The following is a 16,698-nucleotide window of genomic DNA, read 5'->3' as shown; positions in this document are numbered from 1 at the left end:
TTCTCTTTAATTTGTCTAGATACATGAAATAACATTTTTGGCTCACAACACATTAAAGCAAATACATACTAAAATAAAATAATAAAATAAAATTGTTTTCCCCACTGACATAATGTTGATTTCTACATTATAGTGTTTCTGCTTCATTTAGAAGTACTCCACATGAACTCTATTTTCCAGATTATTCACATCTTCACTAACTCGGAAAGCAATTATGATAGCCTGTATTTTAAAAAATAAAAATAAAATAAAAACGAAAAGCAGCTGAAATCTCCAGCTCACAATGTATGTTAATGAGGCAAAAGCTCAGTATCTTGTTTAAAAAGTAGCAGCATAATAAAACAATTGGCAAAACCACTAGATGGCACTCCTTTGCTGCAAGTCACATCTGGTAGGATGAAGTTTGTCTTTAGATCTTTAACGAAAAAACGAAATTCACATATGCAACTCCTTTTTCAATCCATAAGTATGGGATACACATTATTTATGACCTTGGGAAGTAATTTAAAGGTCTTTTAAATGAAGCATGAATCATGAGGTTGTATCAATACACCTCTTAATTGGTGGGATAGGACATAGGCAATCTACGTTGATTTGAAAAAAAAGTCATCTCTCAATTAGAGATTAATGACATGATTTAAAAATGGATTGCCACTGCACTGTTTTAAATATTGGATAAAATATGCCAAAACTGCCTTAGCAGAGAATGTGGCATATGGTGGAAGGTAGGACTGAATTTGATAACCAAACTATAACTTCTCTATTTTACTAAAACGTAACGTTGGTAGACCGTAATGTGACACATCTGCGGCCTTTATGGCATATGAAAGGCACCGACTTGATGAGGTGCCCACAAGTTACAGAAAAAAAAATGTTAACGTGGCATCCACGATGGTGTGATTGACGCGCTATTCATGTTTAATGTATATTACACATAAAACTACCCCCGATAATTAAGATGTGAAAACGATGAATAACGTCATTTAACCCTAAAAAAAGTAAGAGAAAGAAAAAATTAGAAAAAGGTGAATCTAAGAGAAAGAAGAAGGAAACAATAAAAATGAATGAAATTGGTCTGACTTTGTAGAGTGATCTGACCCAGGAAAGGTGCATGTTCAATTATGAGTGAGAGAACTACAGGTGGGCTTGAACTTAATGACTATGTAAAGTTAGGACAGATCTTTTCCGGGGATACTTAGAATTTGATGTGGGGGTTCTGATGCCCCTTTCCCCATATTACCATGCTCAGCAACTGGCCTTCATTTATGGCCTTGTGCAGTGTCCCACACTCATGTGGCCACATTTCATGCCTTTTTTTTGCTGAAAATTAGCATTTACTTCCTGTTTTTGGCAAGAGCAGCCCACAGCAAAAAAAATGATTTGTTTAACGAATGCAGATTTTGCTTAATGACTGCTACAAAAAAAGTTGTAAAATTGGGTTGATTACGTGGTTGACCTCTTTTGACTTATGACCATAGTGGGCAGTCAACATTATGGTCATAAATCAATGCATACCAAAAACACGCATGGGCAAAATGCAGCAATTGTCAAAAGAACTCAGGAATGTTCTGTTTCTCCCTCCATATCAAATTGAGTTTTCTTTAAACCTCAATGGTCTGGAGATGGTTTGGTCGGATAAGAAAACATGCATAAGAGCCACGGTGCTGCAGTGGTTACAGTGCAGTACTGCAGGCTACTTCTGCTGATCACTGCTGTCTGCAGTTTGGCAGATCGAATCTCACCAGGCTCAAAGTTGACTCAGCCTTCCATCCTTCCGAGGTGGGTAAAATGAGGACCCAGATTGTTGGGGGCAATAGGCTGACTTTGTAAACTGCTTAGAGAGGGCTGTAAAGCATGTGAAGCGATATATAAGTCTAAGTGCTATTGCTATATATGACAATAATTGCTGCAAACAATGAGGAAGAGAGATGAAGTATTTACAATGTGCAGATTTTGGGAAATGATGGTGGCAAAGTTTCTAGGCAAAGCAAAGAATAATTCATACTAGAAGAAAAAAAGAAAAAGCAGAGCAATATTGAATGGGAGGAGAAAAAAATCTATCCGGGAAATGGGTGAAAACAGATTAAAGGAAGAGAGTGAATGGGATTAAAAATAAGACAAAATGATTTATGATGAACCTGAAGTAAGGACAAGCTGGATGGAGAATTTGAGAGATCTGCATGGGGATGACCATGGTATATCAAAGAGTTGAAGTGAAATGAATACTATTAATTTTAGTGTCCAAAAAGAATGGATAAAAAAAGGATTTACAAATGCTTTAGAGAATATCAAAAAAGAATAAAGCTGCAAGTGCAGATAATATAACTGGACAAATGTTAAAATATGAATATCGTTCAGTTGTGAAGTAACTAAATGACTTATTTAATATGTGCATGAAGATGCATGAAAATGAAGATAGGGATGCAGTGGCTCAATAGGGACATGGTGGTTCAGTGGCTCAGATGCTGAGCTTGTCGATCAGAAAGGTTGGCAGTTTGGTGGTTCGAATCCCTAACGCCATGTTACTTGTCCCAGCTTCTGCCAACCTCGCAGTTCGAAAGCATGTAAAAATGCAAGTAGAAAAATAGGGACCACCTTTGGTGGTAAGGTAACAGCGTTCCATGTGCCTTCGATGTTTAGTCATGCTGGTCACATGACCATGGAGACATCTTTGGACAGCGCTGGCTCTTCGGCTTTGAAACAGAGATGAGCACCATCCCCTAGAGTCGGGAATGACTAGCACATATGTGTGAGGGGAAACTTTACCTTTATGAAGATGGTATCTCTGCCTGGTAGTGACTGCCATTATCCCCAAACAAATAAAAAGGTAGCAACAGTAAATGCAACAACTATAGATTTCTTGAGTGTGTTTGGCAGAATTTTAAGTGAAAAGATCCAAGAGGGACCAAAATTTGGGAACAGCAGAATGGCTTAATGCCATGTAGGACTGTATAAATGTATGAACATGAGAGAAGTTAGGAAGCCAGGTTGCTCTGGGGGTTAAAGCACCAGGCTAGAAAGTGAGAGACTGTGAGTTAGCCATGAAAAATTGGCTGGGGTGACCTTGGGCCTGTCATTCTCTCTCAGCCCAACTCTCCTTACAAGGTTGTTGCTGTAGGGGAAATAGTTGGAGGGAGGTGTATTGAATATGTTGAGCACCTTATTTGTAAAAATAATAAAGGTGGGATACAAATAAACATATAAATAAAAATAAATAATTGTTTGTCTGCTGATTTAGAGAAAATGCTTGATAAAAGTGAAGAGGCTTGAATTACAGGATGATTTACGTGAATATGGAGTTGAAGTTAGGTTGCTGAATATGGTAAGAATAGCAATGGATGTAAAGTATTCAAACAAGCCCATTTACATATCAAATGACAATGCATAAAAAGGGTTTATGGAAGCAAGGATGAATGGTTTGGTATAAAATAAATGTAGCCGTGTTTCCTTTTATATTTCCTTCTCTTATGACCTATTTCTTTTGGCTCATTTTTTTAAAATTCCTTTTCTGTTTCTTGCAAAATTTTGTAACATTGCTGGCCAGGAAAGAGATATGTGTGATAGATAAGTGTTGTGGCCCAGCAGGAGCCGTTGGAGCTGCAAACAGACTTCGACATCGAGGGACCTTATGAGTCGGCTCTGGAAGATGAGGAAGACCCTGGACAGGGTTCAGACTCCGAGCAGGGACCAAAAAGGCTGGTTGGCCACCAGGAAGCACCTGAGGCATGGAGCAGCGGTGAAAGCCAAAGGGAGTGTGTCCCTGATGTCAAGCCCTGGAGCAGTGGTGAAGATGTCAGGCCCTTGAGAGTGATGAGGTGCAGAGGGAATTGGTCCCGGATGCCCGGCAGAGACGGGCGGATAAGCGCCGGCAGCAATTACATTGGACCCAGGTGGTTGTGATTAGGCTCCTCCCAAGAGAATATATAAGAAGAGACTTTGGGAGGAGGTTGTTTGCAGGATTCAACTATTATACTAAAGCTGGAGAAGCTCTGGTGTGTATTTCTTATCTGTAGAAGTCTGGGTTGCTGCTAAAGTCTTGTCAGTGTGTTAATTTACTATGAATAAATTGTCTAGCAGTAATCTTGTGTCGGGGTGACTCACAGTACTGGCGGGGTGTGTGTGTCAGAACAGATAAGTATGAGCAGACTTGGAAGCCATTTTTTACCTTTTCGACTTCAGGCCTGCCACATTTTCTACTGTGGGAAAATGGGAGGGGGGATTATACAGTCTGGGTGATATGTAGCCATACTAACATTCTTTCACAGAAAGTCAAGGTCACCTGGCCTGGCAGCTGCGATGAGGTGACTGGGAAGCATCTCCAGGTCAGATGGTGCCAGATTAGATCATGTGATGGACATGTGGGTGTTGGGCAGGGACTTGAACTTTCTTTTGGGTGGGGAGAACCTGGAAACTTCCAGATTTAGGTTTTCCGAGATGTGCCAATAGGACATCGCTAATAAAATGGAACTTTGAGGAAACTCAAGTCTTGGAGTCTTCTTTCGTTAGGGGTATTACTTGGAATCCTGACACCAGAGGTGGGATTCAGCAGGTTCTGACCAGTTCTGGAGAACCGGTAGCGGAAATTTTGAGTAGTTCAGAAAACTGGTAAATACCACCTCTGGCTGGCCCTGCCCCATCTATTATCTGCCTTCCCTGTCCCAGCTGATCAGGAGAAAATGGGGATATTGTAGCATCCTTCCCCTGGAGTGGGTAGGGAATGGAGATTTTGCAGTATCTTTCCCTTGGAGTGGGGTGGGAATGGGGTTTTTACAATATCTTTCCCCTGCCCCACGCACCAAGCCACTCCCACAGAGCAGATAGTAATTTTTTTTGAATCCCACCACTGCCTGACACATACTTGAAAACACAGTGAAGACTACAAAGTTATTGGCCTTCTTAATTTGCTTCCCAGAATAAAAAGCGATTGTAAATATCCAAAATGCTTGATATGAAATCAAACTGAAAGATAAGATGATAGCCCAGGCTGTTTTATGAGTCTTATTAGTTTGATGCTTATTCCTATGTAAAAGTACTGATCGATAAAGGAAATAAATGGAAAAGCAAAACTGAAGGGCACTATCATCCATTTGAAGTACGAATGAGAGTCATATTTATCTATTTCTCATTTAAAAAAAAACTAATTAGCAATATCACTCTAGTTCAGTAAGTAGCTTGAAACTGTTTTATTGAATTTGGTATACTTACAGAAACTTATTAAAAGCTGTAATTAGGGATTGGCCATAAAAAGGCGAATGAGAGTAAATGGGAACAAATGATAGAAAACGAAGCCAAGGGAATTCTAAGAAAATATATGTGATGTCTGAATCGGAATTAGCTGTGAAATGGATTTAGGGAAGGACACCGATGAACACTTACTGAAAATGTCAACTGAATGAAAAAGACAATGTTAGGAACTGCCAGGAAGAGACTGAAATTAAACTTGCCACTCATAATGTTTTTATAGAAATGTATGATGCTCCATGAAAACTGTCATCAGGCTGTACCATCCTTCAGATTTAAGAGGAGAAGGTGTTTCAAAGCATTGGCAGCCCCTTAAGCTAATCCATCTTGATCAGAGATGCAGCTGTTTTAAAAAACTTCTGACAGTTTCTACATAACAACCCTATGTGCCCGGAAGCAACTTCTTCACCTTCAAAGGCCAAGTCTCAAGCCCTAGAATATTCTAGTTGTCGGATTGCAAAAAGATTGTCATGCCAGCAGAAAAGCTACACGAAGTGTTCAAATAATAATAATAAAGAATATGGTTTGAAATAGCTTGCTTGTCTTGTTCTTCTAGACTAGAACCTAGGATCATCCAAGAGTTCTATGATATTATTGAAGGGGTGAAATTTCTTTTTATGCAATGCATATTTTTTATTTGAGAAATCATTGCCACAAAAGGAATTGAAAGTCGTAGTTTAGATGACTTAGAGAAAAGAAAAAATCTGTCAACGGGGAATGGAAGCTTCATTTTCAGATGTATTTTTGTTCTTCTTGTTGCTGTTGCAGGTTGTATGCTAAGAAAGGATTATAACCCTTAAATTTTTACCATAACAGTACAAGAAAAACACATGGAGGTGTCTGACAGCCTCCTGTCCAAAGATATTAAAATCTTGGGAAAATTCTTCACTGATGGAGGTTCACTCCTAGCACCAGCAACTATGTGCTTAACAGCAAACTAGCATATGAACATCAAACTAGCATGTGAAGAACAAACTAACATATGAAGAACAAACTAGCATATGAAGCCCTGAAAGGTCTACTTAAACAACTTACTCCCCTATGATCTCCATCCAAAGAACCTTGGAGTAATGTTGGAAGGGACTTTTTTTGTAAAAGAAATACCTAAAGAATAAGGTAAAGATATAGGTTCCCCTCACCCATGTGTGCTAGTCATTCCCGACTCTAGGGGACCGTACTCATCTCTGTTTCAAAGCCGAAGAGCCAGCGCTGTCTGAAGACATCTCCATGGTCATGTGGCCAGCATGACTAAACACTGAAGGCACACCTTCAGTGTTTACCTTCCTACCAAAGGTGGTTCCTATATTTTCTACTTGCATTTTTTTACGTGCTTTCGAACGGCTAGGTTTGCAGAAGCTGGGACAAGTAACAGGCGCTCACTCCGTTATGCGGCACTAGGGATTCAAACCATTGAACTGCCAATCTTTCTGATCGACAAGCTCAGTGTCTTAGCCACTGAGTCCCTACCTAAAGAATACAGCGGCAAAAATAAATACTAGCAGCAACATACTCAGATTTTATGTGGGACTAAATGGGAAGCTTCAGTTACCACCCTCAGCCTTAGGGTTGATCTACTCTGCAGCACAATATTGTGTCCATACATGGCGTAACAGATTGCATACTAATAAGTGAGATATGAGACTCAATGACACCATGAGGATGATCTATTAAAACCACTCCAACTTGCTGGCTTCCTGTTCTGAGCCATATTGTAGGACAACTTTACGAGGGCAAGATGCACTAGTGAGAGAAAACAGAAAAATGATGAACAATTCACTCCTACCAGTGCATGCCGATCTTCCACATTTATCAGCAGGAAGACTCAAATCCAGGAAGCCTCCACTGGCACTTGCACAACATCTGCCCAACAACTCTAACACCAATTTCCTATGGAATATGCCCAGTTATAGGAAGACATATAAATGACCTTACCTGGCTTTGAACTACCATCTCAGCAATGGATAATTCTGAATAGGATTTGCACATCACATGGTGTCTGCTGAGACTCTCTGCATAAATGGAGCATAGTATCCTCCCCTCAGTGCAGAGGTGGGCTGCTACAGGTTTGCCCAGGTTTGAGAGAACCCATAGCTGACATTATGGTTGGTTCAGAGAACCTCCAAAGCCCATCCCTGGCTGGCCCTGCCCACCCCCCTCCCAGGAGTCTCCACACGGCCTGTTTTGGATACAAGGTAAGTGCAGGGCCCATGCAGAGGCTCAGGGAGGGGGGAAAACGGGCCTCCTGGAAGGCCTCCAAAGCCTGGGGGAAGCAGTTTTTGCACTCCCAGAGGCTCGAGAAAAGCCTCTGGAGCCCGGGAAAGGCGAAAATGGCCCCCTGCAGTGGTGCAGGAGGCCAACTAGGCCACGCCCACCATGGCCCCAAACACACCCCTGGCTGAAATTTTTGAAGCCCACCCCTGCCTCAGTGTGACTGTGGGATTCCATGTCAAACTGTAGATCATATTGTGACTGGCTGTAAGTTAAGAACACATACCAGTCCAGTATCTGATTTTTAAAAAAATATGCAATGCCATGCATAGTTACATGGCCTAGACATTGATATTTGAACATAGATCTTTTTAGCAATTTATATTCTACTAATCTAGATGAAACATTAATTTACATTGCTAGTCCATGTATATGCCATATGTTAAATAAATAAATAAACCCTTACATGCTTTTTTGAAACATCAGACTGAAAATGTAATATGGGACTACACTGACCCTCAGCCTGTACTGTTCCAGCAGCACAGGCAAGGACAGAATCACTGTTTTCCTTCTCTCTTTCCAATCCCTGTTGCGTCTCTTAAATTATAAATCTAAAGGCAAAAATAGTTTTATTACGTTTTGTTCGCTGCTCTGCAGTGGTGGGATTCAAACAATTTAACAACTGGTTCTGTGCCCTAATGATTTCTTCCAACAACCAGTTTACCAAACCGTTCAGAAAGTTTTACAACCGGTTTTCCCGAACTGGTGCGAACTGGCTGAATCCCACCACTGCTGCTCTGAGAATCTTTTTAGAGGAAGACATGGAGAAAAATCATTTGAATGGATGAATACATGGAGTTTACATGCCTTTCCCAATGTTTGTGTTTCATAATAAGCAAACCATAGAGAATGTGATATGTTGCAGTGAGCATACCCAAAGTGAAGATATTGATTAATGAAGAATACTTAGGAAAAAGCATTGCACAGAAATAATGAAGACACGTTTTTATGCGTGTATTTAAGTCCTTGTCACTCCTTGTCTGCCTGTATTTTTCTTGGTAAGATTTTGAATCTAGTTTACCCTTGCCTCTTTCCTATGGCTGAAAGAGAATGGCTGACCCAACATCACAACAATGGCTTTGTGTCTAAAACAAGACTGGAATTCATGGTGTTCTGATTTCTAATCTGGTGCCTTAAACATTACACCAAAATGGCTCTCTAAGAAAAATAGGTAATGGGGAAAATATACACACGGAAAAGAAAATTGAGTTTAAAAAATAAGAAAATAAAGATATGATCTCTATAGTAGTAATGTAGATCCTAACAGAGAGAGGGAGAGAGAGACAGAGAGAGAGAGAGAAACAGTAAGATCATATTGAGCTTGCTAAAGTGTGTTACATGGCATGTGATTGTGTTTTAGGCAGATTGGTAACTGATTATTGAGTATCAATCAATCAACCAACCAATTTATCAAAATTAGGTTGAATGGAATGAAACTATGAGACTACTAACTGCTCTTTGGTTGACATAACAATTCCAAGTCTGCTGTAAAATTGATATAGTCAAATAGATATATAGACAAGATACTGTGTAGGATCTCTGGATCTTTGAAAGATTTCCTACCGGTGGGAAAAAAAATAAATCAATGGAATGGCTTGCCTATAGAAGTTGTGGGTGCGCTATCACTGGAGCTTTTTAAGAAGAATTGGACAGCGATATGTCTGACATTGAATAGGATCTCCTGCTGAGGACCTCCCATTCCAACCCTTTCATTCTATATGATTGTATGCCTGCACTGATTTAACAATCGTATAATTTCATATTGCATATTTCAATGGGACCATTAGCATATCCGTTCACTACTGTCTTCCAAACTATTACTATGGCAATCTGTTCTGTCAATAAAATAGTGTTGCAATATGATTTATTAGTGATGCTGGTTTCTATCTTCATTGGAAGCCAATATTGGGGCTTTTCTTATTGTATCCTCCAAAGAAAAGCCAAATTTACGGTAGCAATAGCAGATTCATTTCTTTAATCCTATTTCAAGTGTACTGACTGTATAAATGTATCTATCTCTGGAAGTTAAAATCTTAATGTTAATAAATTGTGTGAGTGAGAGAGATTTATCAAAAGAGTTTTTGAAGGGAATCCCTCTGAAGACTCTTTTGTTTGAAGAATTGTGTCCCTGCTTTATATGTGACCAATATTACCCACACTTAAGGCAATAAGTCTTTCACCATTATATTTCATTAAGTCCCAGAATACGCTGCCTCCGTTAATTTTCCTGGGTAAATCTAAACAGTGTTTTATTGGAACTTCCCATTTAGAGTAAAAATGGAGCCAATTATTGATACTAATTAGCAGATTATATGTAAAAGTGGAGATGAGAAAAATGTCATCTTGGCAAACAGGAAAGAATAAAAGGCCCATAAGAGAGTTCACTTCTAAAGCAACCCTGCTGTGTGGCATTGAAAGCAAGTATTACCTGTTCTAAGAGATTCTGAAGCCTCTCTATTTCGCAATCTATTACGAATTTCTTTTCTTGTCTTCGGTCCAAATCTTCTAAAAGCTGCCTGTAACTTGCATCGTTAAAATTCTCCACACATATGGCGCTAACTTGCCAGCTTTTTTCTCCCGCTGTTTCCATAATAGCTTGAAGTATTGAGTAACCTAAAAGAAAATGAAACAATACACTAAATGACGTAGTCCTTGCATTTTGTGAATCACAAGACCGTTTAATCAATATCCCTTTTCTTATAATGTTAGCGAGTAGTTAAAATTTATAGTCATTAACCACTGTGGTTTCTCTTCTCTTCCTACTACTACACACACACACTCACTCACTCACTCACTCACTCACTCACTCACTCACACACACAACCCTGTCAACTCACTCACACAACCCTGTCAATGGCTTAAATATTGTTCAGTTTATTAAATATGCAATACTAGATAAACTAGGCTTTTGATTTGAATAGGAGCGGATTAAGATTAAGAGTCCAGACTATTTCATAAACCTTGTTTGCTGATGTGAACTGAACCTCTAAATATCTGATACTAAGCTGTTCAGCCTCAATTTTAGATAATGCTTACTGTAGCATATAAATCAACATGCTCATACTCATTAACTATGCAAGCAAAGATCTTCAGAAAGACCATTTCCTAATCTCTGGATATTTTTCCCCCTTCTGTTTCTTTCTTTCTTTTCCTCTTTATCTGGGCAATGGTCTTCTGCTGCAGTATTGAAAGCATATATCTTACACTTATTAATTAATCTGTTACTCAATTGGTCATGCAAGTAAATTAAAACCTTTCATGAATATACAAGCATATATCATCTGAGAAGAAAAAGTTGCCATAAAATATTGCTTCTATATATCTCTTCACTCATCCACCCACTTATTGTCATGAGTAATTGTCATTGAGTTAGGCAGGCAAGATGGTAGTCTTAAGCCTTATTCATGTCTTTTTCCATTTATCACATTTGTATTATCATCATTTCACAAATTTGTTAGCTAGGACAGATGAACAGGGTTATATTTTCATAAAATAAAAATGTATCTCAAAATGTATCTTCCTCAAAGATAATAAAGGATGAAAAATAAGCTGGAAAAAAAAACCCTCCACCAAAATGGTTGAGTTAAATTGTCACTTGCTCCCAAGGAACCTTCTATTCAACATGAAGCTTTTCTTGTTTAGTTTACCTGAGGTAAATCCCTTGGGAAAAAAAAGAATAACTTATTCTTTGGGGGTTTTTAGTTTTCAAAATTGTATTAGTTTGTCAGAATATAAAATTAAAAAAAATGAAAATAATGGGACCGTGCGTAATTCTATCCTAAAAAATATTAGCGGCAAATTATCTTCATCTTTTACATCTGGCCACATGATAGGGATATAAGGACACACAGATTTTATTTTCCAGTAAAATCCTTTGCTCAACTCATGATGACTACTTGAACCTATCCATGTTGTTTTCTTGCCAGCAATAAAGAAGTGATTTGCTTCTACCTTCTTTCGATTTTTTTTAACATCTTAATGATCTAGCCATTTTTTTTAAAAAATCCCATTTTTAAGTGTTCAAGGGCTGGAACAATAGTGGTTTGTTTTCATAAAATCTGAATGGTCAAAGCATTTCTTAACATCTTCAACTTGTATCAACAGCACTGGCAGATTTGTTAGGTATTCAGCTGTTACAAAATGAAGCAGCTTTCTAAAAAGTTAGAATTTGATGTTCTGGAAGGCAGAACCAATGACTGGAGTCCCAAAAAATCAGAATTTGGCTGAACTTCAATGGCAAGCATTGCCTTAGGTCATAAACTATTTGATTTAAATTGTTTGTTGGTGTGCCATATGGTGACACAGTGGTTAGAATGAAGTATTGCAGGCTAATTCTGCTGACTGTCAGCAGTTTCAGCAGTTTGATTCTCATTGGCTAAAAGTTGACTTAGCCTTCCATCCTTCAGAGGTCAGTAAAATGAGGACTCAGATTGTTGGGGGCAGTATGCTGACTCTGTAAACTGCTTAAGAGATGGCTGTAAAGTACTGTGAAGTGGTAGATAAGTCTAAGTGCTATTGCTATATAAGCTTGGTAAATTAAATTAAATAATGCATTCTATTCCATTACAATATTATAGCACATTCTCATTGCAGAACTCACTGATCGAAGAAATGGACAGATAATCTCACATGTACATTTCTATGAAAACATTGTATGACAATGTATGAGATGTGGTGTGGGATTTCTTAAACAAATCTATTAAAGTCTACCATCTTCAGTTTATTAAGAAATGAACATGGGTGAACACTGCTAATATAATAGTTTACTCACATGTTTTAGATTGTTAGATGAGGATGGATTAAGAGATTAGGATATAAATACATACATGAATAATTCTTAGTTCTGATTTCACCAACATTGCATCAGCCTATATGACACATACAACAACAACAAGCTTAGACGTATTTACTGATTGTTGAGCAGATATGAACCTTAAATTACCAGTTAGTATTTATATCCTTTGTGCAAAAGTAAATAATTTTAACAGGTAAAAGAAAATATTTCAGCTATCAAGGTTAATTTTTAAACTGAAATCAGCTTTCTTGGTTATTTTCTTCCTTCTGAGAAAGGACAAAGAATATTTTTCAATTACTGCACAATTATGCAATTCTTTCCAAGTTGCATAATTTGGGAATGTGTGTAATTATCTCTTCCAATTTTTTCCTATGTCCTTTTCCAAATAACATATTCTTAGTCTCATTTCCCAATCTCTCCCATTTATAGCTTCCTATTCAAAAAGCACATCAGGATTTTTATATATGCGTACATGACTCACTTAAGCTGATAACACTGGCTGGGTTTTTGATAGCAACTCTGTCAAGTTAATCCTTTGCTTCAGATTGAACAGAATAAGAATGTGACTCAGAATAAAATGACCCTTTTCTACAAACATGTACAATAGCAGAGTTGGAAGGGACCTTGGAGGTCTTCTAGTCCAACCCCCTGCCTAGGCAGGAAACCCTATACCATTTCAGACAAATGCCCCAACACTGGAAGTCCAAGACTTCCAGTGTTGGGGCATTCACAACTTCTGGAGGCAAGCTGTTCCACTGATTAATTGTTCTAACTGTCAGGAAATTTCTCCTCAGTTCTAAGTTGCTTCTCTCCTTGATTAGTCTCTACCCATTGCTTCTTCTCTTACCCTCAGGTGCTTTGGAGAATAGTTTGATTCCCTCTTTTTTGTGGCAGCCCCTGAGATATTGGAACACTGCTATCATGTCTCCCCTAGTCCTTCTTTTCATTAAACTAGACATACCCAGTTCCTGCAACCGTTCCTCAGTCCCCTAATCATCTTGGTTGCACTTCTCTGCACTCTTTCTAGAGTCTCCACATCTTTTTTACATCGTGGCGACCAAAACTGAATACAGTATTCCAAGTGTAGCCTGGGTAAAGGCCGCACTTAAAGTTGAAATTTACTACTAATATCAAATGTAGAAAAGCAGAATATCAAATATTGAAATAGAAGACCTATTTGTCTTATCTTCATAAGTTTTTGGTGATACAAGTATCAGTAAACAAAGATTCTTAAGTTTTTGGTGATACAAATATCAACAAACATAGATGCCATTTCCAAGAAGCAATATAACCGGGCCTATTATAAGAAATACCTCTAAATGAATCATATTGATTAATGGAAAGTGCTATGGTAATGGATATAGTTTAGTGCAAAGTAACACATATTAATTATATAATTATAATTGAGATGTTGTGGCGCAGTGGTTAGAGTGCAGTACTGCAGGCAACTTCTGCTGCCTGCCTGCAATTTGGCAGTTCGACTCTCACCAGGCTCAAGGTTGACTCAGCCTTCCATCCTTCCGAGGTGGGTCAAATGAGGATGCAGATTGTTGGGGCTAATATGCTGACTCTGTAAAATCGCTTAGACGGGGCTGTAAAGCATTGTAAAGCGGTATATAAATCTTAAGTGCTAAGTGTTATTGCTATATGAATTCAAGCATTTCCATTCATAACTTAACCACCATGGGAACTTTATACAAACTAATATTAGGAAGAATGTGACAAAAAAGCTTTAATTATTTTGTCCTCCACTATAGCTTTCAACTGAATTATACTCCAGAGTCAGTGCTAAAAATTTGCATTGAAAAAAAGCTCAATTTATTACTGGGGAAGTTTTCCTCCCATGGTCCGTAGTTTAGAACAGGAACTTCATTTTGCCTAGGGCTTCAAATGAGAAACCATTTGGGTCACCTCAAATGTAATCTGATCAGGGGTGGTATTCTGCTGGTTCAGACCGGTTCGGGCGAACTGGTAGTGGCGACTTGTGGGCCCGCCCACCCGCCGAGGCTCTATGCCGTCTATTTAGCCACATTTTCTAAGCTGCACACATGCATGCAAGCTGTGCGTACCTGCGAGCAAAGCACATGCGCAGAAGGTGGTAAAATTTTGTGAAACCTACCTCTGAATCTGATGCATTTTTATGCATGCGTGCCTTAAATCAGTCTTGATCCCTGAACAAGTCTCTATTGGCAAGATTTTTAGAAGTGATTTCTCATTGCCTTTTCCCATGAGCCGTTCAATTAAATAGCAGCCAGTCTCTGCTTTCCTTACTCTCCTCAGCATGAAGAGCAGATTTTCCGGATCCAAGCCTGCTGGCGATCCGGTGCCTTAGCGAGGCGGCGGCGATGCCTGCCACCCCCTTCGCTTGCAGCAGCAATGCAATAGCGACTTTGAAAATTTTTGATTTAATTTAGTAAGAAGCCAATTAGTCAAATTATCAAATCTAAAACTGTGGAAGGTAAGTCTCACACGAGCTAAGAAAAAATCAGCCTATTTGGACCATAGACTGAGAGGAACTGGGCAGAAGGAGCAGAGGAGGAGTGGCTGCAACAATTTCTCTCTGTCTATGGACCAATCAGGATTGACGATAGCCCAATGGTAGCACCTCCCACTCTCCATCATTGAGAACTAAAACTAGATTAAAACTCATAGTCTCCTGGTGTCTAACTGGTGCCTTAACCACTTCAACAAACTGGCTCCTATCTGATGCTTTGAAGGCAGTGAAACTAACCTGCCTTTTTCCAGATCTTTATAAAAGCCAGGCAGTGCTTTGAATGTGAAAGGGAGGACATAGGACTAAATATGTAGCATGCCTATCTTCTTAAAATACATACGTCATTTTCTAGAGTCAACCGCAGGTGACAGCTGGGAAGAGATACAACTGTTTTAAAGAGCTGCAGTTAAGTGAAATGTGAGTGCTGCAGTGCTCTGAACACCCATTTTTCCTTCCAATCCATGATGCTATCCAGCCTTAACTTTTCTATTATGAGATATAAACTTGCAGCTTTTGTATTATATTCATAACCCAAAATTGATCCCAGCATAAAACATTGCAAGTGTGAATTAGTAATCGCTATTTTTCCTGTTACAATTCACACAGGATCATGTCAAGTTCTATTAATGATGCTCTCCGTTTTGGGATTTTAAGATTGGATGGCCATTTGCTGCTATTTAATATTTAATATTGTTTTTTTTCCATAGATACGCTCCTTTCATATTAAATGAAATGAATTTGGAGTAAATGTTGAATCAAAGCTTGTAAATTACTCACAAATACCTATCAATGGTGCATTTAAATGACTGCCTCACATCGACCCCTGTCTCAGATGGTTGGTATCTACAGCAGGAATTGGGAGAAATATGAAGAGAGAATGAGTGGTGGATTAAAACTTCATTATACAATGGCCTAATCCTTTCTGATAAATGGCAGCAAAGCTAGCCCTTGTGAATAGGTTATATCTGACCTTTTGGTTTTCCCTGTGCTAATAATGCTGAAGATCACTGCAACCATAGGGATCTCATGCAAACCAGAGTGATAAAAGAAATGCCCAAAATCTGTATGAATAGTACAAACCTCAGCCTTTGTTACTTGTGGCCCCATATCATGTAGTGCAGGGCAGTGGTGGGTTACTAACTGGTTTACTAATGGTTCACTCATGCTCATGCTCGCACAGAATTCTTCTGCGCATACACAGAAGGTTCCGCGCATACACAGAAGCGTCTGGGTGAGTGGGACGAAACCTCCCACCATCGCCACTACTGGGCCAGTCCCTCCCCATCTCTGGGACAGCCCGCAGGACAACTCTGTGTCTATCATGGGCAGGATTCCACCCACGAGTTTGACACGTCTGATGTAGTTGATATCACAATAAAATTGTGCTCTCTTACCCTCATTGTGCAATAATCACATATTGTACAAGATACAAAGGTTTTCAATGGAAGAGAATGTTTGCACTGAGGATTGAATTGTGGAGTCCTTGGTGCTCTCTGAAGTTGGCTGTTTTCTTGCAGATGTTTCATTACCCAACTACGTGACATCATCAGTGCTAAAATGGAGTGGGGTTTGATCTCATTTTATAGACTAGTGGCTTGCCCTGTATATAAAAATTCTGCCCTATCAGCATTTCTGGCAGTGGTCTTGGTGATTCCTTGACTAGGAAACCTTGCTTACTGACAGTAGACTGACAATAAAGAAGTCTGACCCAGACACCATCTGTTTGCAATAGGAGACTGACAAATATTTATACAGATGTTATAAATGGCAATCGAGCTTTTGCTTTACCCAATATGTTTCTTGTTCACATCCGGAAGGAACTTAGAAGCATTCTGTGTTATAAAGTTATTCCATTTAGCTACTCCGACTAATAAGGATCGACAAGGTTCATCTTACCGCT

General features: G+C 39.0%; 1 protein-coding gene across 1 annotated transcript in view; it reads right to left on the bottom strand.

Moving 5' to 3' along the window:
* The window catches only part of GRIA4 (glutamate ionotropic receptor AMPA type subunit 4), a 286,052-nt gene that overhangs the window by 88,925 nt on the left and 180,429 nt on the right, over positions 1 to 16,698 (bottom strand). Inside the window, 1 exon segment of the mRNA XM_032219807.1 lies at positions 9,938 to 10,122. Coding sequence (XP_032075698.1) covers positions 9,938 to 10,122 — 185 coding nt within the window.

This window comes from Thamnophis elegans, chromosome 6, assembly GCF_009769535.1.
Source record: "Thamnophis elegans isolate rThaEle1 chromosome 6, rThaEle1.pri, whole genome shotgun sequence".
In the NCBI taxonomy this organism is placed as follows: domain Eukaryota; kingdom Metazoa; phylum Chordata; class Lepidosauria; order Squamata; family Colubridae; genus Thamnophis; species Thamnophis elegans.
This window is presented reverse-complemented; position numbering and strand designations above follow the sequence as displayed.